General features: G+C 44.0%; 1 protein-coding gene across 1 annotated transcript in view; it reads left to right on the forward strand.

Moving 5' to 3' along the window:
• The window catches only part of LOC109898830 (kinase non-catalytic C-lobe domain-containing protein 1), a 94199-nt gene that overhangs the window by 19655 nt on the left and 49072 nt on the right, over positions 1 to 25472 (forward strand). Inside the window, exons 3-16 of the mRNA XM_031835848.1 lie at positions 11487 to 11545; positions 13572 to 13718; positions 14276 to 14393; positions 14506 to 15287; positions 17463 to 17577; positions 17849 to 17920; positions 18125 to 18186; positions 18285 to 18443; positions 18907 to 18984; positions 21621 to 21708; positions 21840 to 22032; positions 22188 to 22927; positions 23217 to 23355; positions 24954 to 25225. Coding sequence (XP_031691708.1) covers positions 11487 to 11545; positions 13572 to 13718; positions 14276 to 14393; positions 14506 to 15287; positions 17463 to 17577; positions 17849 to 17920; positions 18125 to 18186; positions 18285 to 18443; positions 18907 to 18984; positions 21621 to 21708; positions 21840 to 22032; positions 22188 to 22927; positions 23217 to 23355; positions 24954 to 25225 — 3024 coding nt within the window. The remainder of the gene's footprint in view (positions 1 to 11486; positions 11546 to 13571; positions 13719 to 14275; positions 14394 to 14505; positions 15288 to 17462; positions 17578 to 17848; positions 17921 to 18124; positions 18187 to 18284; positions 18444 to 18906; positions 18985 to 21620; positions 21709 to 21839; positions 22033 to 22187; positions 22928 to 23216; positions 23356 to 24953; positions 25226 to 25472) is intronic.

Genomic DNA, 25472 nt, shown 5'->3' on the forward strand with positions numbered 1-25472 from the left:
ACGTGTGGTTGCTTACGTGAGCAAAACACTCAACCCTGCTGAACACAAATACTCAGACTGCGAAAAAGCCCTGCTGTCGTCAGCTTGGCAACAAGACCAGACAGTTTGCAGAAGTGTCTGGCGTGCTGATCACCCTGCAAACGGCAGTGAAACACGAATTGTCAGAACTGGCGATCTGCACCGATTCAAACTACGCGAGACTCACCTTCTTATGCCACTTGCCATTTTGGAAACAGGGGGTGTCTAGTTTGCTGCCAGTTTCAACCCTCCAAGCCACTTCACAGAACACCCCTACAACGCAAGGGTGTGTCTTACCCCTGGAGCTCGACCAGTTGCCAAGTCAGCCAGAGGCAACAAGTATCTCCTCACAGTGACTTGCACATTCACAAAGTGGGTGGAGTGCCTGACGGCGACCAATAACACAGCGGAAAACCACGGCAGTTCTTTTGCTGAACCACGTTTTCAGTTGTTTCGGCCTGCCAGGAGAAACCGTGGACAGCGACAGAGGAACCCACTTATCGGCAGCTGTAATGACCGAACTGCGGAGGCTTCTGGGAATCAAAGCTAAACTCCACATCGCATATCACCCTAGGAGCTCGGGCAGGGTAGAAAGGAGCAACCAAACAATTGTCAGAATCTTGAGGAAGTATGTGGCAGCCAACCACAAAGGTTGGGACCTCAAACTCCCATTGGTACTGATGGCGATCAGAGCCACACGCAACAGGTCTACAGGAATAACACCCTTCGAGATGATGACGGGCTGGCAAATGATGCTTCCACTGCATCTCCTGTACCAACCGGGAGATGTCGCCGCAGCCACCGCCAACACGGCTCATCAATACGGGACCAACCTGCGGAACCATCTCCAGACTGCCTTTGCGTATGCTCAAGGACAGTTGGAAAGAAGTGCAGAAGGTGACAAGACCTATTACGACAAAAAGGCCTCACACCATGTTTTCGAGGTCGTGGATAAGGTGTGGTACTACATATACACAAAACCCGCGGGCGTCGCAACAAAGTTTCTGCCCGACTAGATGGGGCCACATGAGATTGTGGTGAAGCTATCACCTGTAGTTTACCAGATCAGAATCAGCAATCAGGTCGACAAAACGCCACATTAAAGCGGGTCCACCGGAACCAAATCGAGTTGTTCACCCCCCCCCCCCCCCCCATGGGAATAGAAGGGGTGCTAGCCAGCACCGAATAGATAAAAACCTAGCAAAGTCAAAGGTACTGAGAAAATTCTTAAGTTCCCTCAGCTGATCCCTTCCAGGAGATCAGTACGTTGCACCTAACATCTCTTATTTGCTTCCCAGCTACCAGATATACATCTGACACTATTGATATCGTCCTGCGCTGTACTGTTTCAAAATAAGAAAACCAGAAAACTAGTTGCAACATGTGGGAAAGTCTCTCCAGGACACTATTCTGGTGGTCAACACACACACTACTCTCCTGAACAAAACTATCCTGTCTGTAGGAAAGCTAGCAGAGGTCATGAACCATGACTATGCCCATGTCCATTTGGCCTATAGTCTGGGGTCGGCCATCCCAATACACGTTGATGTTGGTCAAAATGAAGTGGGATTGTTACTGACGCTGCCGGTTGTTGAACTGGAGAATATCTACATATTGAAAACAGTTCTCAATGTAGGATTTTGGCGCGACAGTGCCCACGTAAAGATTGCCACGCCCCCAGTTGTAGCTTACCAGGAAAACAACCCGGATTTCTATCTCCCCCCTAACCTGTTAATGTGTAACCAAAAATGTCCACTACCTCTGTCCTAGAAAACCGCTTGTCAGGCATACACTGAGCGTCATTGTGGTATTAAAGCTATCACCAGCGAAGAACGCTGTAGAGCCAAACTAACAGCCAGGGATGGGTCCACCACCACACAAGTGGGAACCGATGGTTGGTCAACGCAACGTTCGCGTCCGCCACTATGACTTACGAATGTCATGACTCTATCACCCAATTGAACCTCCCCAACCAGACTGTTTTTGTTAAGGTACCAGAGGGGGCGATTATTCACATAGACGACCTCGCTCTATACCAACTTCCCAACAACAGGATAGAAACAGAGATTGAAATGCCGTACACTTTTGCTAAACGTTCTCTTTAGTTACCACAAGCCGTTCAAAACCAAATCCAGTACGAGGGACCCATGACTGTTGATCTTAGCGTACGGGATGAGGCACTTTTAGTTGACACACTGACTACAGACCAAAAGATTGGTCTGTTGCCCACTCTTGGATGGTGCCGGACAGTATCCTGACTGTTACCAGGATCCTTGGTCTTATTTCCCTTGGCGTGTGCACCTACTACGTACACAGGCGCACACGTGCAATGGAAGACCTAATGAGGTCTTATACTAGGATCACCCGTGGGACGGAAGCGATTCAAATTTTTGGAAAGTTGGCAATAGATCCTGAAACCCCTATAGGGGGCCTCCCAGCCTCCTCTCCCGAACTCGTTAGGTCAGCCCAGTAATGTGCCCAACGTAAGCTTTGGTCTTCAGGGGGCAAGTTTTTCCAAGTGCCTTAACTACCCACCTGCAAGTAGGATCACCCTAGACATGACATTAGAGACAATGTCATGATAGAGTCATTTAGCCAAGACCTTGGACATGTATAGAACATAGTCCAAATTAGATGCTTAAGGTGTGGTAGACACATTTTGTATACTTTTATGTTTTTATTCCATTCTTCCATTCTTTTTCAAGTTACTGCCTAGGTCCACTAGCCGGGATAACCGGACGACGGGCTGGAAACACAGAGCCACTGCCGGACCTCTCAGGTCCATTCTGGTGGTGGTCCGCAGCTTGCGGAAATCCTGCCAGGGTGAACCACCAAAGGGGGGGGGGGACTGCTATGATGTTCCACAAACCAGGACATCCGATGGTCATTCTTATGGTGGGTTGCAACATGCAGAATCATTCCAAGTTGAACCTACCAGAGGTGGACTGTCCTGATCAGGTCAGGTTACAGGAGACCACAACCCTACAGATTATCTCTCAACCCCAACAGAGGAGGAGAGATCTAGGGGTCTGAAGATGTGTTTTTTTTATGACCCCTCACACCCCTGGTAAATCTCAGGCCACAGACAAATTCCTTTGTCCTGTTACTATGGAGAACCAGCCTCAAAACATTCAACCTTAAATAAAGGGACTTTGGAACAATGGTTTCCGTCAGCCACAATGGTGGTCATGACGATAGTTGGAAAAAGTATGTCATTTTTGTTTTGATATTAAAGGTTAATAGATGGTTATTACGAATACATTGTAACGTGAAGAGTTTTCCTAGTCTATGTTTGATGTTGATACATTGTACGTTGTGTGGAAAATGTCCAAATCAAAGGGAATGTTTTGGTAAAGATTAAATGTTAAGTTAGTTGTTTAAAATTGGATTTGAGTCAAATCTAGACTTTGCCTCATTAACTTGGTACGCCCAGAGAATTGCCCTAAAGGCGGTTACACCCACTTCTGACCCAAGGGTATAAAACCTGTGAGTATAGAATTTACAGAGAGGACTACGTGACCCAAGCTGCAGCCAAGGTCTAAAAAGTCAATGGACCCAGAACGCAACACAAGTTTGAAGACAAAGAAATCCTTTTCTACCCAAGCTACGGATGAGTAGCTGTGTCTAAGCGGGTGAATTCAAGCCGGACCCCCTTAGCATCCAATCTCAGCGAATCGTGGTATCTAAAAGGTTTCATTCCTATGCTGTGAGCTCTGAGCTACAGAGCTGTCTGTCCTCAGAAGACCCCTTCCATAGCAAGGGTGAGGGAACGGACTCCTAAGCCAAAAGGACACTGACATCGGGAGGACAATCAGAGAGGTGTGCAGGAGAAGTGCGTCATCGAGCAGCTGAACGGTACCCTGTACGGTCCACGCAGAGAATCCTCAGAGATCATCCCCACGTAATTACATCATTATATTCTGACCCATAAGAGCGGCAGTTTGGGGCAAGGCTAGGGTTAGAATAAGCATAGCTGACAAATTCACCCAAATGTATATTTCTCTTGTGTACTTTCTTTTTTCTCTCTCTCTTTGAATTCCCAATTTTGGGTAACACGCGCCATAGTGTATTGGCCCGTTATACTAAGTTCTAATCAATAGCCTATAATGTGTTTTGTCTATATGTATCTTTTATCATCATTTTAGCTTTTTAGTAAATAAATATTCAACTAAGATTGGTGTGGTACTAACTCATTGGTGAGACCCGGGTCCGTGCAGATTCACGGGCTATATGATGTTCAGAACGAGAATGGTAGAGTTAACTGGTTAATTAGCGGCTGTTGTAAAATCGATATTCTGATTATTCTTTGAGTTAATTTGGGAAATAGAAACTCAATAAAAACTAGTTTTCCTATGGTGCCCCAGGTTAATGAGTTAATAATTGCTTGATTCAGAAACTTTTAATCATTCGACGGACAACAGTCGTCACATTTAACTAATACAACGTCACGACAGCAGGGAGTACATTCCTTCACCCATTGAATTCACTGTAGTCTCCTTTCTACAATATGTATGTGTTTGCCTCCCTTGTTATATTATAGACCGAGCTAACTTGTGATTTGGCCTTACCTTGTAGCTGTTGATGCACCTGGAATAGAGTAAAGTGCTATTTTCAGATTGAGTGAATTTATTGCCATTATTCAATAAAACATTTTCTATAACCAAATAATTAACAGCACTTTATACAGGTATTTCCCTCTTTTCTTATGGATTGCTCGTTTTGCAGTAGTACAATCCACTCATATTTCCATTTATTTCCTTCCTTCCTCACTCACCATCTCCCTTTCACATCCCTTTCCCCTTTTTCTTTCTCTCCACAATTCCATCCTGACCTCTCCTCTCTTCTCTTCCCTCTGTCTTTGTCTCTACCCAGTAGTGTTCACTTCTCCTTGGCCATTCGTTCTTACCCTCTGTAGTGTCTCTGGTTTGCCCTCCACCTGGGTTGGGAGTGTCACGCCTTGGTCTTAGTATTTTGTGTTTTCTTTAATTATTTGTTCAGGCCAGGGTGTGACATGGGGTTATTGTATTGTCTTGTTGGGGTTTTTGTAGGCATTGTGATTGTGGTGGATTAGGGGTGTGTCTAGTGTAGGCTTGGCTGCCTGAGGCAGTTCTCGATCAGAGTCAGGTGATTCTCGTTGTCTCGGATTGGGAACCGTATTTAGGTAGCCTGAGTTTCACTTTGTATTTCGTGGGTGATTGTTCCTGTCTCTGTGTAGTTTCACCAGATAGGCTGTAATTAGGTTTCACGTTCCGTTTGTTGTTTTGTATTTTTGTATAGTTGTTTCATGTATCGTCATTTCTTCATTAAAGATCATGAATAACCACCACGCTGCATTTCGGTCCGACTCTCTTTCGACAAACGAAGAACGCCGTTACAGAATCACCCACCACACACGGACCGAGTGGCGTGGTTACAGGCAGCGACAACAGGAGCGAAAGGAGGTACTTACGAGACGCTGTTATGAGGACGTTATGGACAGCAGAAGCATGGAGTATACGACGTGGGATGAAATAGACAGGTGGGCGGCCGACCCAGAGAGAGTGCCTGAGCCCGCTTGGGATTCGCTAGAGCAGTGCGAAGAGGGCTATAGGCGAATGGAGTTGGAGAAACAGACACGGCGGCGCAGAGCGAAACCCGAAAGTCACCCCAAAAAATGTATTGGGGGGGGGCTCAGAGGGAGAGTGGATGAGTCAGGTGTCAGACCTGAGCCAACTCTCCCTGTTAATCGTGAAGAGCAGTTGCAGTGGGAGAGGCTGCATCACTTGGAGAATTGGACATGGGAGGAGGAACTGGACAGAAAAGGACCCTGGGCTCAGCCTGGAGAATATCGCCGTCCCAAGGAAGAACTGGAGGTGGCTAAAGCGGAGAGGCGCTGGTATGAGGAGGCAGCACGGCGACGCGGATGGAAGCCCGAAAAGCAGCCCCAAAAAATTATTGGGGGGGGGCTTAAAGGGAGCATGGCTATGCCAGGTAGGAGACCTGCGCAAACTCCCTGTGCTTACCGATGGGCTAGAGAGACCGGGCAGACACCGTGTTATGCTATGGAGCGCACGGTGTTTCCAGTGCGGGTGCATAGCCCGGAGCGGTTCATACCAGCCCTTCGTATTGGCCGGGCTAGAGTGGGCATCGAGCCAGGTAAGCTTGGGCAGGCTCGGTGCTCAATAGCTCCAGTGCGCCTGCACGGTCCGGTCTATCCAGAGCCACCTCCACACACCAGTCCTCCGGTAGCAGCTCCCCGCACCAGGCTTCCTGTGCGTGTCCTCGCTCCAGTATCACCAGTGCCAGCACCACGCATCAGGCCTACAGTGCGCCTCGCCTCTCCTGCGCTGTCGGAGTCTCCCGCCTCTCCAGCGCTGTCGGAGCCTTTCTCCTCTCCTGCACTACCGGAGTCTCCTATCTGTTCAGCGCTATCAGAGCCTTCCTTCCCTCCTGCGCTGTCGGAGTCTTCCGCCTGTTCAGCGCTATCAGAGCCTTCCTCCTCTACAGCGCTGCCGGAGCCTCCTGCCTGTTCGGAGCAGCCTGTGCTGTCAGTCTGCAAGGAGCTGCCAGTCTGCAAGGAGCTGCTAGTCTGCAAGGTGCTGCCAGTCTGCAGGGAGCTGTCAGTATGCAAGGAGCTGTCAGTCTGCAAGGAGCTGTCAGTCTGCAAGGAGCTGCCAGTCTGCAGGGTGCTGTCAGCCTGCATGGAGCAGTCGGAGCTGTCAGTCTGCATGAAGCAGCCAGAGCTGTCAGTCTGCAGGGAGCTGTCAGTCTGCAGGGAGCTGTCAGTCTGCAAGGAGCTGTCAGTCTGCAAGGAGCTGCCAGTCTGCAGGGTGCTGTCAGCCTGCATGGAGCAGTCAGAGCTGTCAGTCTGACTCTCTTTCGACAAACGAAGAACGCCGTTACAGGGAGCACCTCAGTCATAACTCCAGTAGTCAGAGATGGCACTGTGACGATTGGCCTATGTCCTCCATCACATAGTCTAAAGTCTTGCCTGGTCATGTACTGTATACACACCTGATAGAAATCAAGCTATTATGAGAAGTCCATTTATTGTAATAATGTGGGGTAGTCATGTAATCCGATGTCTTGATTGTTGATCACCTGTGAAAGGAAAGGAACAAGTTTGGTCGAACTCAGACAAATGGTTTCGTCTCCAGTGAATATAGCCTAACTCTTTCTGTTCATGCAATTGATGAGAAAACGTTACTACTACATTGTGATAATGTGTAACAATTCAAATGTGAAGGTAGAAGTGTAAATTATTACCTTGTATTACTTGTTTAATACAGAGGGTTATCTGGCCGTTACCTGGTCAGAGTTTCCACCTTCAAATGGTGGTTGCGTTGAAGAGTGCATCGTTTATTCAGGAGTAATGCAGGGTAATGCAGAAGTTGCTAATTCCCGGGGGGAAAGTCATCTTTGAAGCCCTATGTTATATTTATGCATTAAGCATGGTTTAGCACTTTGATCGAGTTCGATCTGAACATGTCTCTCTATTTCATTCCTTATGAATTCTAGTTTTCATGATGTGAAATGACATCTTGTTCTCATTGGTCAGAGGCATGATGGGTAGTCCTATTTAAACCCTGTCCTTTCATTGTTTGAGAGAGAGAGAGAGAGAGAGGGAGGGTAAGGTTGGCATGCTGCCGTTGACAGGCGTTATTGAGCCTGGGTTTTCTTTAATATACTGATTCAGTTCAGTTTGGCTTTGATCAACCACCAGTTTGTTATTTTTGTTTGTAAATACAGTGGGGGAAAAAAAGTATGTGAACCCTTTGGAATTACCTAGATTTCTGCATAAATTGGTCATACAATTTGATCTGATCTTCATCTAAGTCACAACAATAGACAAATGTAGTGTGCTTAAACTAATAACACACAAATTATTGTATTTTTATTGTCTATATTGAATACATAAATTAAACATTCACAGTGTAGGTTGGAAAAAATATGAGAACCCCTAGGCTAATGACTTCTCCAAAAGCTAATTGGAGTCAGGAGTCCGCTAAACTGGAGTCCAATCAATGAGACGAGATTGGAGATGTTGGTTAGAGCTGCCTTGCCCTATAAAAAACACTCACCAAATTTGAGTTTGCTATTCACAAGAATCATTGCCTGATGTGAACCATGCCTCCAACAAAGATCGCAGAAGACCTAAGATTAAGAATGGTTGACTTGCATAAAGCTGGAAAGGGTTACAAAAGTATCTCTAAAAGCCTTGATGTTCATCAGTCCACGGTAAGACAAATTGCCTGTAAATGGAGAACAGTTCAGCACTGTTGCTACTCTCCATAGGGGTGGCCATCCTGCAAAGATGACTGCAAGAGCACAGTGCAGAATGCTCAATGAGGTTAAGAAGAATCCTAGTGTCAGCTAAAGACTTACAGAAATCTCTGGAACATACTAACATCTCTGTTGACGAGCCTACGATACGTAAAACACTAAACAAGAATGGGAGGACACCACGGAAGATGCCACCACTCTCCAAAAAAACATTGCTGCACATCTGAAGTTTGCAAAAGTGCACCTGAATGTTCCACTGTGCTACTGGCAAAATATTCTGTCGGACAGATTCAACTACAGCTGAGTTGTTTGGAAGGAACACACAACACATTCTGTGGAGAAAAAAAGGCACAGCACACCAACATCAAAACCTCATCCCAACTGTAAAGTATGGCGGAGAGAGAATCGTGGTTTGGGGCTGCTTTGCTGCCTCAGGGCCTGGACAGCTTGCTATCATAAACGGAAAAATGAATTCCCAAGTTTTTCAAGACATTTTGCAGGAGAATGTAAGGCTATCTGTCTGCCAATTGAAGCTGAACTGAAACAGTTTTGTAAGGAGGAATGGTCCAAAATTCCTCCTGACCATTGTGCCGGTCTGATCCGCAACTACAGAAAACGTTGAGGTTGAGGTTATTGCTGCCAAAGGAGGGTCAACCGGTTATTAAATCCAAGGGTACACATACTTTTTCCCACCCTGCACTGGGAATGTTTACAGAGTGTGTTCAATAAAGACATGAAAATGTGGAATTGTTTGTGTGTTATTAGTTTAAGCAGACTGTGTTTGCCTATTTTTGTGACGTAGATGAAGATCATATCAAATTTTATGACCAATTTATGCAGAAATCCAGGTATTTCCAAAGGGTTCACATACTTTTTCTTGCCACTGTACTTGTACAGTCTCGTCGGCTATGCTAAATCTAATCCTCACTTTGCTAATAAAAAGTCTCACTCTGGGCATAAAGAACCAGATCTGCATTGTTGCCTCCTCACTGTTAAAATTCAACCGCATGGTCAACTTCACAAGCCCCAAATCTAGACCTGACCTACTAAACAGTCTCTAGCTGTGGGAAGAGGCATTATCCCTACTTTCAACCCAGCACAAACAATGGCCTACTTAAGACTGAAAAGGCTCCGCATCGTGACACCAAGGCTTTGATCAGGAGTTAGCTGCAGTCTCATTAGTCTGGGTTTGTCTCTGAGCTATTGAATAATATAAACTCAGCAATAAAAGAAGCGACCCCGTCTTTCAAAGATAATTCGTAAAAATCCATATAACTTCACAGATCTTCATTGTAAAGGGTTTAAACACTGTTTCCCATGCTTGTTCAATGAACCATAAACAATTAATGAACATGCACCTGTGGAACGGACGTTAAGACACTAACAGCTTACTAACGGTAGGCAATTAAGGTCACAGTTATGAAAACTTAGGACACTAAAGAGGCTTTTCTACTGTCTCTGGAAAAACACCAACATCCCTGCTCATCTGCGTGAATGTGCCTTAGGCATGCTACAAGAAGGCATGAGGACTGTAGATGTGGCCAGGGCAATAAATTGCAATGTCCGTACTGTGAGATGCCTAAGACGGCGCTACAGGGAGACAGGACGGACAGCTGATCGTCTTCGCAGTGGCAGACCACGTGTATTAACACCTGCACAGGATCGGTACATCCGAACATCACACCTGCGGGACAGGTCCTCACCACACATCACCGGCAACAACGTTGCTTATGGGCACAAACCCACCGTTGCTGGACCAGACAGGACTGGCAAAAAGTGCTCTTCACTGACGAGTCACGGTTTTGTCTCTCCATGGGTGATGGTCGGATTTGCGTTTATCGTCGAAGGAATGAGCGTTACACCGAGGCCTGTACTCTGGAGTGGGATTGATTTGGAGGTGGAGGGTCCATCATCTTCTGGGGCGGTGTGTTACAGGATCATCGGACTGAGCTTGTTGTCATTGCAGGCAATCTCAACGCTGTGCGTTACAGGGAAAATATCATCCAGCTTCATGTGGTACCCTTCCCGCAGGCTCATCCTGACATTACCCTCCAGCATGACAATGCCACCAGCCATACTTCTCATTCTGTGCGTGATTTCCTGCAAGACAGGAATGTCAGTATTCTGCCATTGCCGGCGAAGAGCCCGGATCTCAATCCCACCTGTTGGATCGGAGGGTGAGGACTAGGGCCATTCTCCCCCAGAAATTCCACCCAGAACTTGCAGGTGGAAGAGTGGGGTAACATCTCATAGCAAGAACGGACAAATCTGGTGCAGTCCATGAGGAGGAGATGGACTGCAGTACTAAATGCAGCTGGTGGCCTCACCAGATACTGACTGTTACTTTTGATTTTGACCCCCCCTTGGTTCAGGGACACATTATTCTATTTCTGTTAGTCACATGTCTGTGGAACTTGTTAAGTTTATGTCTCAGTTGTTGAATCTTGTTATGTTCATACAAATATTTACACGTGTTAAGTTTGCTGACAATAAACGGAGTTGACGGTGAGAGGACCTTTCTTTTTTTGCTGAGTTTACAAACATTAGGAACACCTTTCCTAATATTGAGTTGTTTCCAAATAGTTTGACAGGGATGCTTGCCCATGTTGACTCCAATGCTTCCCACAGTTGTGTCATGTTGGCTGGATGTCCTTTTGGGTGGTGGACCATTCTTGATACACACAGGAAACTGTTGAGCATGAAAAACCCTATGTCATGGAAAGAGCAGGTGTTCTTAATGTGTTGTGGCTTAGCACATGGTTTTATAATAGGCAACGTATTGTCAATTAAGACCGATACCAACACCACATGTAATAACACATTTATAAAAAAAATTTACGAGCTGTGTTGTTGTGTGCTAATTCTGCTGGACTGAATTATGTCGATGACTAGTTACAAGTGGTTTCATTGGCTTAGCACCTTCATCATATTTTTGGGGGACAGTAGGCCTACCTCATATAATAAAATGTTTATTACACACTCGGCAGGTGGGTAGCCTAGTGGTTAGAGCATTGTGCCAGTAACCGAAAGGTTGCTCGATCGAATCCCCGAGCTGACAAGGTAAAAATCTGTCCTTCTGCCCCTGAACAAGGCAGTTAACCCACTGTTCCCCGGTAGGCCATCATTGTAAATAAGAAATTGTTCTTAACTTGCTTGCCTAATTAAAAAAAAAAAATTAGACATACTTTTCAATGCTTGTCTTGCAGATGATCCTGAGGGATCGTTTATACCTCCAGAGTTTGACAAGACTGGCAGTACCTTTGAGGTAAGTGGATTATTTCACTATGAAAGGCTACTTCGCAGTCATGGGAGAAATCAAAGAAATCTATATCCTCTCTATGTTTAGCAGCAAACACAGAAGATAACAATATGTCTCACTAAGAAAGGATTTCACTCTCTTTTAGTATCGCTCACATTCTGTCTCATTAACTCGTTACATTTACTTTTACATTTGAGTCATTTAGCAGACGCTCTTATCCGGAGCAACTTACAGTTAGTGTGTTTATCTTAAGATAGCTAGGTGGGACAACCACATATCGCAGTCATAGTAAGTACATTGTTTCCCTCAGTAAAGTACTGTAGCTATAAGCAAAGTCAGTGCTAATAGGGTGGGAAATAAATAATAATCTCTTCTCGCTCTCGTCTCGCGTTCACTTATTTTAATTCAGATCTCCCTCAATCTTCTCTGTAATTCTCTGTCATTTCTCCCTCTGCGTTGTCACTCATTGTAACCATGTAGCCCTATAAATTGATTTCCTGCCTAGTCTACATTTATCAGTTGATCAATTGCAGGTTTAATGTGTGTGTCATTGAGTACTAAATAAACAATTGTGTGTCTATGTTTGTCTAATTTATCTGGTCTTCCAATGTATGTGCTCCAAGTGGGAGCAGCTGAGACCTTCTATCGCTGGGACCTGCTTGCACACACAACAGGAAGTAAACATGTCCTTACCACAGCTGGTGGATTTAACATGTTGGCTCTGTTTATGTGAGACAGACATTTTGACTTAGAGAGGCTTCAGCTAACTATTTTTGTTATGTGTCACACTTTGAGATCTGGATCTTCTGCCTTTCCCATATCCAACACATAAGTACGGGTCGCATTCCTTTGAATTGTTTGGAATCTTGTATCTTGTCTGAGATTTGGCCTAAAAAACACCTAGTTCGGATTCTTTCAGCAGCCAACAAGTAAGCCATAATTGCAACAAAGAGCTCCAATTCCCCCAAGTAAAGCACAAGAAAAGGGAACTCTCACGGCATACAAAGAGACAGGCTCTGGTGAAATGTCCCATTTACGCGCTGTAATTTCATCTCCAATGACTCCTGGTATTGCAGCCTTTCATCCAATGAGATGAGATCCAAGGAGGGATGATTATGTGTTTGTTAGTTAAGGCCCCAGAATACATTGCCTGCCAGACATGATTAATCTGAGGGTGGTCAAATGAGGGAGCAACTTGGCCTTGGCCTGCCGCAGCTTTATTTACAGTGCCTTGCGAAAGTATTCGGCCCCCTTGAACTTTGCGACCTTTTGCCACATTTCAGGCTTCAAACATAAAGATATAAAACTGTATTTTTTGTGAAGAATCAACAACAAGTGGGACACAATCATGAAGTGGAACGACATTTATTGGATATTTCAAACTTTTTTAACAAATCAAAAACTGAAAAATTGGGCGTGCAAAATTATTCAGCCCCTTTACTTTCAGTGCAGCAAACTCTCTCCAGAAGTTCAGTGAGGATCTCTGAATGATCCAATGTTGACCTAAATGAGTAATGATGATAAATAAAATTCAACTGTGTGTAATGAAGTCTCCGTATAAATGCACCTGCACTGTGATAGTCTCAGAGGTCCGTTAAAAGCGCAGAGAGCATCATGAAGAACAAGGAACACACCAGGCAGGTCCGAGATACTGTTGAGAAGAAGTTTAAAGCCGGATTTGGATACAAAAAGATTTCCCAAGCTTTAAACATCCCAAGGAGCACTGTGCAAGCGATAATATTGAAATGGAAGGAGTATCAGACCACTGCAAATACTAATAATGTGAGGTTACAGTGATCACGGGATACAGTAGTGCTTTATGGCTGTTTGTTTTGGTACACAAGGTGCTGACACGAGATCATAAATTACACATATTTTATGTTCTAAATCCCATATGGTTGAAGGCAAACATGTCCAAGCAGTGTCAACATGTCTAAGCAGTGTCTAGTCTTTATATTTTATGATAAACAATTGCATGTGTCTGGTTCTAGGGGTCAGTTTAAGGTCAAATGACTCTCTGTGTCTTCTCCAGGGACACATGTACTCTCTAGGTTCCACCCTCTCTTCTGCGCTGGACTTTGTCATTGAGCCAGAACTGGAGGCAGAGCTGGGGGAGGAGATTCAGAGAGTGCTGGAGCAGATGCAGGAGAAGGGGCCAGGGGACAGGCCACACCCCCAGGTAAGGTCACCATCATGGATGACCTTTAATGGAGTGCTGTCTTTACACTCTTATTATACAAATTATTACAGGTAATATGGTGTAAGAAATATCATAATGGATTTTCTCTCAAGTAGTAATGATAGCACTATCACTAGTAGTAGTAGTATGAATAGTAACAGGCCTACTATAGACCCTTTGGCAAACAGATACAAGAGACATGACAAACTGATATGCAACTGTAATACTGTAGATGTGCACAGACAGTGAACATGAGCAGCACCGTGTGGAAGAGCAATGACAGTACAATGCAGATAGGGAAAGCATAAAGAATGGATGATGTCACAGTCATGCATGAAACCAGAATTCTACACAGGGGATAAAACTTTAACATTAAGTGTATACCAGTTACAGGATGCATTTTCTTTTGGGAAACAAATTAAACTGTTTCAACACTGAGTCCTCAACATTGAAGCATCAACGATGAAATGAAATGTAACAAAGACAAGTTGCGTCATAGAATACGTATGTTTGTGTTAGCTAATATAGCTACAATATTATATGTATCTCACCCTCAGGACATCCTATCCCTTGCAGAGGAAAAGCTAGAACATACCTCTTCCAAGGTCCTGTGCCGGAAACTCTCTTCTATAGGAAGAAGAGTCCTGTCAATCGAATCCGTTGCAACATATCAAGGTTTGCCTTTAGGCATGAGATATCTTTGTGCATTTCTATTTAAACATCCATTTCTATTGTAGTCCACTGTGGCCATAACCATACTAACTGTGTATCCATCCACCATCCACAGATGGGTGGGATGGCTCTTGGGAGGCTCGATGGCAGCAGCCCCAACCCAACTGGCAGCTCCACAAGAGCATCAGCTCTGAGGACAGTAGCTTCAAAGACCAGTGTATTGTCTCAGACACCACGGCTGAGAATCCAGACCCAAACGATCCCAATGGAACTCTCCGACATCACGTATGTGGGTCCTGGGACTCCACCCTGTGGGCTGATGGTATGGGGGATGTGGAAGAGGATGGATGTGTCATAGAGGAGGACATGTTTGGTTCGCAGTTGGATAGCAGATCTCAGAACAGTTCCCCTGTACGAAGGAGGGCTCAGGAGAGGGCTGGGAGGGTGAGGGGGGTTCTGAATCGTTCCTGCTCTGTCCCAGACTCCAATAATCCCCCCACACACCCGCCAACACCCCACGAGGATATCAGTGTCAATGTATCGGACCTCACGGAGATAGGAGCTGAGGAATGCATGGGGCACGGGTCTGTTTGGAGCAAGAGAGGGGATAGAGAGACAGCCCCTTATGAGTGCAGTGACTCCAAGCAATGGGGCTCAGTGAGAGACAATGAGATGTCAGAAGGGGACAGACATTCTCACATGCCCATATGTGGTGATAAAACAGATGCAGACGGTCAAAGTGGAACACGTGATGATCCCACTTTGGCCCGCCCAGCTCAAGACCCAGAAGTGTCGGTTGACTCTGCCTGCAACATGACTTCAAACTCAAACCTTTACACTCCAAATAATCACATGACTAAAAGCATGCTGTGCCTCAATGAAGAATCACAAGATGAGGTGAGTTCAAGTCTAAATTACACAAAATTATTTAATTGATCTGCTTTGAGCATCTACAGTTGTCACGGCTGTTGAATGAACTGGACCGAGGCGCAGCGTGGTGAGCTTACATTTTCTTCTTTATTTGAAAAGACGCCGAACAAAACAATAAACATTACAAAACAAACCGTGAAGCTAAAGGCTATGTGCCATAAACAAAGTCAACTTCCCGCAAAGACAGGTTGGAAAGGGCTACCTAAGTATGGTTCTCAATCAGAGACAACGATAGACAGCTGTCCATGATTGAGAACCATACCCGGCCAAAATATACAAATAATAGAACATTGAATACCCACCCTAAATCACACCCTGACCAAACCAAATAGAGACATAAAAAGGATCTCTAAGGTCAGGGCGTGACAGTACCCCACCTCAAAGGTGCGGACGCCGTACGCAAAACCTGAACCTATAGGGGAGGGTCTGGGTGGGCATCTATCCGCCCGCGGTGGCGGCTCAGGTGCGGGATGCAGATCCCGCTCCACCACTGGCTCACCCCACTTTGGTGGCACCTCTGGTGCGGGAAGCCTCGTCGCCGACCCCGGACTGGGGACCCTCTGAGGTCAGGGCGTGACAACAGTGCATTGACTATTTCCACATTTTGTTATGTTGCTGCCTTATTCTAAAATGTATTTAATTTAAAAAAAATCCTTATCAATGTAGACGTTCTTTGCAAATGTATTCAAAATTAAAAACATAAATACCTTATTTACATAGGCATTCAGACCCTTCGCCTCGAGACTCGAAATTGAGCTCAGGTGCACCCTGTTTCCATTGATCACCCTTGAGATGTTTCTACAGCTTGATAGGAGTCCACCTGTGGTAAATTCAATTAATTGGACATGATTTGGAAAGGCACACACCTGTCTATATAAGGTCCCACAGTTGACAGTGCATGTCAGTGCAAAAACCAAGCCATGAGGTTGAAGGAATTGTCTGTAGAGCTCCGAGACAGGATTGTGGTGAGGCACAGATCTGGGGTAACTGAGCAATCGTGAGAAGGGGCTTGGTCAGGCAGGTGACAAGATCCCGATGGTCACTCTGACAGAGCTCCAGAGTTCCTCTGTGGAGATGGGAAAACCTTCTAGAAGGACAACCATCTCTGCAGTACTCCACCATTCAGGCCTTTATGGTCGTGTGGCCAGACGGAAGCCACTCCTCCGTAAAAGGCACATGACAGACCGCTTGGTGTTTGCCAAAATAGGAAACCTGGCACCATCCCTACGGGGAAGTATGGTTGTGGCAGCATCATGCTGTGGGGATGTTTTTCAGCAGCAGGGACTGGGAGACTAGATAGGATCAAGGCAAAGATGAACTGAGCAAAGTACAGAGAGATCCTTGTTGAAAACCTTGCTCTAGAGCACTCTGGACCTCAGACTGGGGGGAAGGTTCACCTTCCAACAGGACAATGACCCTAAGCACATAATCAAGACAACACAGGAGTGGCTTCGGGACAAGTCTCTGAATGTCCTTGAGTGGCCCAGCCAGAGCCTGAACTTGAACCCGATCAAACATCTCTGGAGAGACCTGAAAATTGCTGTGCAGCGATGCTCCCCATCCAACCTGACAGAGGATCTACAGATAAGAATGAGAGAAACTCCCCAAACACAGGTGTGCCAAGCTTCTAGTGTCATACCCAAGAAGGCTCGAGGCTGTGATTGCTGCCAAAGGTGCTTCAGCAAAGTACTGAGTAAAGAGTGTGAATACTTGTGTAAATGTGGTATAAGTTTTTTTTTAAATAATACATTTGCAGAAATTTCTAAAAACCTGCTTTTGCTTTGCCATTATGGGGTATTGCATGTAGATTGATGAGGGATATTTTAGAATAGGCTGTAAGGTAACAAAATGTGGAAAAAGTAAAGGGTGCTGAATACATTCCGAATACACTGTACATAGTTTTAAATGCCTTAGTTTCAGAAAATACCTTGTTTCAACTCTTCAGGCTGATTTTACCAGCCCAGATTGAGCCTATTTCTGGACTAAAAATAACTTTCAGTGGTGATTTTCCATTGAGCATGCTTTTTAGTCCAGGAATAGGCTTAATCTGGGTCAAGGAAACCGGCACTTATTTTTTTACTGTAGTGTGCCCTTTGGGAGGGAGGGAGATGTTAACAGTGTTTGTGATTGATTGTGACATAGTGGATCTCTCTGAGGGATCTACTCACACGGAGTGGGCAGAGATGGTCTGTTAATGAGCTATGGGCCCTGTGTCATACCTGCCTCTCCACACTGCAGACGTACATAGACTACCCAGGTTAGTGACACATCTGTCTACCAGCCACTGATACTCTGCTCTGTGTAAACCAATTACATTATTTACTAAGCAGTAAGCATCCAATCCCTCACCTTCTCGGGTCTCTGTAAACCACTTTTCTGTTGATGAAATTATTATGAGAAACGTCAATATGGCAGGGGCAAAAAATCATTCAAAACTTTGTTTAGTTTGACATACATTTTTACAAATGTATTAACCTCTAAGGCCTACTGTTCTTTCTTCTTCTTTTTCTTAATTTCCTCTCTGAAAGCATACTTATGCTTGGATACAGTGTACGTGGGTTGTGAGGGAGAAGTTCTCTTCTTGAAACCTAAAAACACAGGTATGGCTCTTTTTGCTAATCCACAGTAGTCAGCAATTGTCTCTGTCTGGAATGATAAAGTTACTTCAGCACTTTCCATATATTCTTTGTCTCTGTTTATTTACAATTGTTTTGAGTTAAAATATGCTCTTGCGCAAAGTGTCTGAGGAAATATTTATTGGAAATGTTATCACATTCAATAATTAAACATGAATGTTATTGTAGGATCCTGTGATGCATTTTATCTGGCGCCTGAATTCCAGGAGCATGGAATCGTAACTGAAAAGGTTTGCCTCACTTTTTTTGTTTTTTATAAATGTTTTTTTCCATGAAGTAGATGTTTCTGAATACCGATTAAGTGGGTTTCATCTGTCTGTATGTTCAGGCCTGTGTCTATGGGGTGGCTGCCATCCTATGGGCCACTGCCAAGTTCAATCTGTCAGCCAACCAAAAACTGGCTATGCCCAGGAAGTTGAAGAGGCTGCTGCTGGAGATGGCCAAGAAGACGCCCTTCGAGAGACCTTCCATTGTCATAGCTAAAAAGGTATTAATAGTTTCAGCTGTCAACCACTCTATTGAAAGCATATCTATCTATTCTTTTTTTGATCAATGTGTTAGTAACACTATTTACGTATGCAACATCTTTGCATTTTAATGGACAGCAATCCTGACAAAATATTGTACTGTTCACCTTTTAATTTGTAAAAGTGATTGTACTGAAACTACTAATAATTCAATTATCTCACATTGAAATGAAAGTATCTGTAGGAAAGCAGTGGCAATTGTTACTGAATGGACTATCCTGGTGAATGAAATAAAGTGAATGAATTAACAAATTAGCAAAATGGCTTTACTGTAAAGTGTGTTGCTATTTTAAATGCACTTTAAATCAAGTTTGATGAACAAAGGAATTAATAAATAAGCAAATTAATTAATTAATGAATGAAGTAGCTTAGGTGCTGAGGAAACAGATGTTCATGTGTTTCATTATGTTTCTGCTGTTACAGAGCTGTTGTGATTATCTATCATGCCAAGGAAAGAACGCTGAGACAGTGTGGATGAAGCTGATCAACAGAGTCCACCCGGTACCGCTCCATTGTACTACCCCAGATAGCACATAAAGTTCTGAGAACCAAATTTTTCTTAGAGCATGGTGAGAGTGTGGTTGTACTATGGTTATTTTGCATACAACCTTCCCACAATGCTCAGGGAATGTTGCAGGATAGTTGCTTGGATTTGGAACATTCTCAGCACATTTAATGAACTTGACAAAATAATGTTATTTTATTGGTAATTCGTTACTTTAACAGAACCCTTCCTAAAAGTTCAAACCTGGTTACATTTAATAAAGCATTTTGGTAATGTTCTAGGAATGTTCTCCAACTGGTTTGACACTGGGAAAGTCTCAAATTGTTTAGAGAACGTTAACAAACAACATTCTTCTGTGGGAATTTCAGTACTTCAGAATAATGTTTCCTACAGGTTTCCTCATGGTTCTATTTAAAGTCATGTTCTCAGAACATTAAGAAAACTTTCCATAAAATAATTCCATAAGATAATTCTATCGTCCTGATTCCTGCTTACAAGCTAAAATTAACTTCTTGATGCACCCATCCCGTTAGTGGGATCATTTTCATCAACATCCTCTGAATTGCAGAGCGCCAAATTCAAATTAAATTACTAAAAATATTTAATTTTGATGAAATTACAAGTGCAATATAGCAAAACACAGCTTAGCTTGTTGTTAATCCACCTGGCGTGTCAGATTTTAAGGAAAGCATACCAAGCGTTTATGTAAGGACATCTCTCTCAGCAGACAAAACATTACAAACATCTAGCAACCAAGTAGATTGGTCATGAAAGTCAGAAAAGCAATAAAATGAATCGCTTACCTTTGATGATCTTTGGATGTTTGCACTCACGAGACTCCCAGTTACACAATAAATGTTCCTTTTGTTCCATAAAGATGATTTTTATATCCAAAATACCTCCATTTTGTTGGCGCGTTATGTTCAGAAATCCACAGGCTTGAGCGGTCACGACCGGGCAGATGAAAATTCCAAATAGTATCCGTAAAGTTCGTAGAAACATGTCAAACGTTTTTTTATAATCAATCCTCAGGACGTTTTTACAATATATAATCGATAATATTTCAACCGGACAATAGCTTCTTCAATAGGAGAGAGAGAGAAAATGTCTGCTCCACTCTGTTGCGCATGAAAAACGCTGCTGGCACCCAGCCATACAATGACGTGATGTGATCTTTCTCACTCATTTTTCAAAATAAAAGCCTGAAACTATGTCTAAAGATTGTTCACAACATGTGGAAGCCATAGGGAAAGGAATCTGGTTGATATCCCTTTAAATGGAGCATTCAGGAAAAACAGCACCTCCGGGTTGGATTTTCCTCAGGTTTTCGCCTGCAATATCAGTTCTGTTATACTCACAGACAATATTTTGACAGTTTTGGAAACTTTAGAGTGTTTCCTATCCTAATCGGATAATTATATGCATATTCTAGATTCTGGGCCTGAGAAATAGGCAGTTTCATTTGGGTACGTTTTTCATCCAAACATCAAAATACTGCCCCCTACACTCAACAGGTTAAAGCAGGAAGCACCCGTGACTAGATCATTAAAAAAGTGGCCAGATGAAGCAGATGCTAAGCTACAGGATTGTTTTGCTAGCATAGACATGGAATATGTTCTGGGATTCCTCCGATGGCTTTGAGGAGTACACCACATCATTCATTGGCTTAATCAATAAGTGCATTGATGATGTCGTCCCCACAGTGACCGTATGTACACTACCGTTCAAAAGTTTGGGGTCACTTAGAAATGTCCTTGTTTTTGAAACAAAAGCACATTTTTTGCCGTTAAAATAACTCCAAATGTTGTGTTAGCTAATCCAAGTTTATCATTTTAAAAGGCTAGTTGATCGTTAGAAAACCCTTTTGCAATTATGTTAGCACAGATGAAATCTGTTGTTCTTTTTCAAACTTATTAATTATCTGGAGCGTCAGCATTTGTGGGTTCAATTACAGCCTCAAAATGGCCCGAAACAAAGCACTTTCTTCTGAAACTCGTCAGTCTATTCTTGTTCTGAGAAATTAAGGCTATTCCATGTGAGAAATTGCCAAGAAACTGAAGATCTCATACAATGCTGTGTACTACTCCCTTCACAGAACAGCGCAAACCACCTCTAACCAGAATAGAGAGGAGTGGGATGCCCCAGTGCACAATTGAGCAAGACGACAAGTACATTACTGTGTCTAGTTTGAGAAACAGATGCCTCACAAGTCCTCAACTGGCAGCTTCATTAAATAGTACCCTCAAAACACCGGTCTCAACTTCAACAGTGGAGAGGCGACTCCGGGATGCTGGCCTTCTAGGCAGAGTTGCAAGGAAAAATACATATCTCAGACTGGCCAATAAAAATAACATATTAAGATGGGAAAAAGAACACAGACACTGGACAGAGGAAGTCTGCCTAGAAGGCCACATTTTACCTGTCTGGAAACTTATAGCTTCGTTCCCAGAACCAATGGGAAAACAAACATGTACGTTCCCACAACTTCCAAGGAACACAATGTGCTAGCTGGGACTGTAGCTAGTGTTTGAAATGGGTAGTGAGACACATACTGCCCATTGAAAGTGAAAGGGAGGACACATTGCTATTCCATTCTTGTCTGTCGAGGATAACTCCCTTCCTTACCTTTCAGCCACTCACAAAGGACATTGATGCAGAGGATCAGAATGGATTGGACAGTAGAGGAAGCTCAAGTCATGAATCAACACATATCATGAGTGGTATGATTCATTAATCTTTTCAGACATTATGCTCAAGCGATTTTGTTGACCTTACTATCAGTACATCTGTATACAGATTTGTGATCAAATTGTATTGATGTTTTAACTGTGGTTGTTGTAATTGTGTATAGGGTTTGTGCCTATGGCTACTGAGAGCCGATTGGCTCCTGTACCTGGCCCTGTTCCCCATAGCTATCCAATCAGTGGAGCCCCCCAGCTTCCAGAGGCCTTCACCTCCCCTGCCACACACTTCACCCCCATCGTCCTGACCAGGGAGGGTGACACTGAGGAAGAAACTCCCCTGTCTGTTTCAGACATTGAGGGGTAAGCAGTTTGCTTCCTTTCTATGGAGATAAGGTACCAGTCATGGCATTATTTAATGGATCCAACCATAGTTTATTTATTGATTATTGAAATGTCATTCCATTTGTTCACCGATTTCAAGAATGCATTTTTAATTATCACACGTTGTGTTGCAGGACTAGAGGCAGTGAGATCCAGCCTGTGCAAGAGGCCAAGCACCCAGAAACACCCTTACACCTTGAAGACCTACCCCTACCTCAGTCAGATAGAGACCTACAGGACAGCGGACAGGACAGCCCTGTAAATCAAAAGAATGTGGTCACACGTCACTCCTCCTCCACTGCCTCCAGCAGCAGGACATTGGTCAACTCTCCACCTCCCGCCTCCCCCAAACTGACCACCCAATTGTCTTTTTCTTCCTCTTGCCAATTGTCATCCTGCTCTCATCTGACTGGTGGTGGTGTTTTCAACAACTTCCTCTTGCGCCATGACCCACTAACAGGGGACCTAACCCTGGTGCCGGTGCAGATAACAGTCGCTGAGTCCCTCCATGGACTGGAGCTCAATCTGCCCCTGACCTCAAGCTCCAGCTTCTTCCAGGGTCAACCTACACATCCTGGTGTCCCTAGAGACCATCTGGCCCCTGGTCAGGGAGCTGAACCCCTGCTGTCTTGCCTTAATAGAAGCACTTGCAGCAAACCCTTGGACTCCTTAGTGTCAATGTCCCAGCCCCATAATGGAGAGGAAGGTCCAAGGACAGGAGAACGTGAGGATGAAGCCCTATCAGAGTCCCATGGACCTCCTCAGGGAGACTCCCATCTGATGCACCCTTCCCTACAGGAAGTTATTGGCCTGCTCAGGGCAGAGTTTGCCATTGATGGCTATCTGGAGAATGGTTTGGAGGATCTAGCAATGGGTAAGTAACATAGAGATGAATATTCACTCTCTCAAACATCACATTTAGCCTATGGTCCCAGTTCTGCTTAGGCTGTTTTGCCAATTCCAACCGTTCTTGTCACGCCAGTTGGTAAGACGGAACAAACAGATATGGCATCAAGCTAGTATCTCTGTTTTTCCCCCTGGTGGATTTGGTTCGGTTAATTGGTTTGTAGAGAGATACTACAGTTCTGCCATTAAATGTATGATCACTGCTGTGAACTTGTATGACAGGCCTTCTGTCTCTCATGTTTATGTGTTGTTCAAAGGGGAGTATATCCTGTCTCTGAAGGACCTACAGTACCAGACGTTCTGCAATGTTGTGAAAGAGAAGTTCTGTGACCTTTCCTGGGATGAGGACTTATTGGGAGTGCTCCACTGTGTGGTCAACTACCACCAATTCTCTCTGTGAGTGTGTCAATGTTTCCCTGTTTTATTGGTGATACAAGCACAGGTCTTCTCTCAATAACAGAAGCCTAACAAGGTAAACGATACAAGTGAAAAAAGAAAGTCACACTTTCATTTATATAGACAGAAAGCATTAGCAACCACTGATCTTGTTCTTTCGGACAACACTTTATCTCTAGTAACACTTTACACTTACACTCTTGGTTAAACAAGCAATAATACCTGTGTTATAAAACTGTCTTTAGCTGACTGTCAATAGTATCAGAAGGATTTTTGCTCTCCTCAAAAGTATTCTCTGTCAACCATCTTATCCAGCCAACAAGCTTAGTTTGTCTCTATGAGCAGGGGAGAAGCGCAAAATTGGCAGTGTTTTGGTTTAGAATTTTAATTTCTCTCATGTGAGTCCTCAACAACAATAAACCATTTAGATTATACCACCCCTCCTCCCCTTACACACACACACACGCACACACACACACGCACACACACACACACGCACACACACACACACACACACACACACACACACACACACACACACACACACACACACACACACACAGACACTCCACTCATAATCAGCATTCACAGAAGATTCACTTCAGACACACTTCCGGTTGCTCCTTTTTTTTCCAGCAGGAAAGGTCCCTATGGTAATAGCTCATCTCGTGTTTTTTGTTTGTCTCAAGAATATTGGCTTGGCACCATTGATGAGCTACTTATGGTTCTTCCTGCCTTGTCTTTGAAACAATCTTAAAGATCCTGGAGATGTGTACCTAAATGAAGGAAAACGTGAAATAAGGACTTGCCCCTTTTTGTTAATTAATCTGCAGACAAAGACAGATGGAGGGGCACATGAGAGTGTGTTGAGGAGATGTGCAGCTTGTCCCATGGTTACCATGCTCTTAACACATGGGGCAGTGTGTTGAGAGAACCTTTAATCTTCTGTGGTAATGCGACAGACAGACAGACGAATAGACAGACACTCTCCTCTGAGTGGGACTTCTAGACTGTAAGCTGGAGAAGACTGTCATCACTAGGGTAACTCATTGGCGAAGTCCTGATGCTGCTGGAACATTGCTTTGGATACAAACAGTTTTGGACAACTCAACCTCAGTTGTCAGGAAGCTGCTAAACGAGACAAAAAGGATTGATTTGTTTGTTTTGATTCATTCATATGTGTTGGCCTAATTAACTATTTTGATTATGCCTGTGAGGAGTGTGCTAGTCTCAATTGTATGTCTAGATTTCTCATAATATGATTATTTGTCTGTGTTTTCATATTGACTGAGTTGTTATTCTCACTATTTTGTCTGCATTGTTTATGTTGTGTCTAATTACTGTCTGTGATGCTTCAATTACTTTTCAGTCTGAGCTCTTGTAGTCTGCCTTCTGTTTTATTGAATTAGTGTGTTTTGTCTAAGAAAGTTGCCTAAGTTGTCTTAGTTCTTTGTGCTTTTGTCTGTGTTTGTTATGTGTCTGTCTAGTTGTCTGTGTGTGGCTGTGATGGTTGTGGCTAGCTGTGACTGGCTGACTGTTGTGTTGTGATCTCTGTCTCCCTCTCTTTCTCTTTCTGGCTGCTGATGTGCCACATGCAGAGGCTCTAATGAAGAGTCACCATCAAAGCCTTGGCAAAGGGCATCCATCTCACCTCTGAGTGCTGCTGGCTGGAGAGGGGAGGAGAGGGACGCACCCCGGCATGGTCATGTCGACCTGAATGGCAACCTGCACCACAGTTTACCTGTAGCTTCAGATGCATGGGAGAAATGTCAGAGAGACCAGAGACCCATGTCTACATACAGAGTAACAAAGACTAGACCTGAACATAGAGATGCCGTATCAGAGGAAGTTCAACATAATGGCTGCCCAGGTAGGAAAGAAAATATATTAACTTCACAACTGGCATCAATGTTACCTTACTTCACAACTGTCATCACTCCCAGCAAGCACATTTGGTTCCTTGGAAGTTATGGCAACGTACCTTTGTGGTTTCCCATTGGTTCTGGGAACAAAGCCATACGTTTCTTGACTGGTAAAACAATGTTTTTTAAAGGATGGACAAGAATATCAATCAATCAAATGCATTTATAAAGCCCTTCTTACGTGAGCTGATGTCA

This window comes from Oncorhynchus kisutch, linkage group LG11 (genome assembly GCF_002021735.2).
Source record: "Oncorhynchus kisutch isolate 150728-3 linkage group LG11, Okis_V2, whole genome shotgun sequence".
Classification (NCBI taxonomy): Eukaryota; Metazoa; Chordata; class Actinopteri; order Salmoniformes; family Salmonidae; genus Oncorhynchus; species Oncorhynchus kisutch.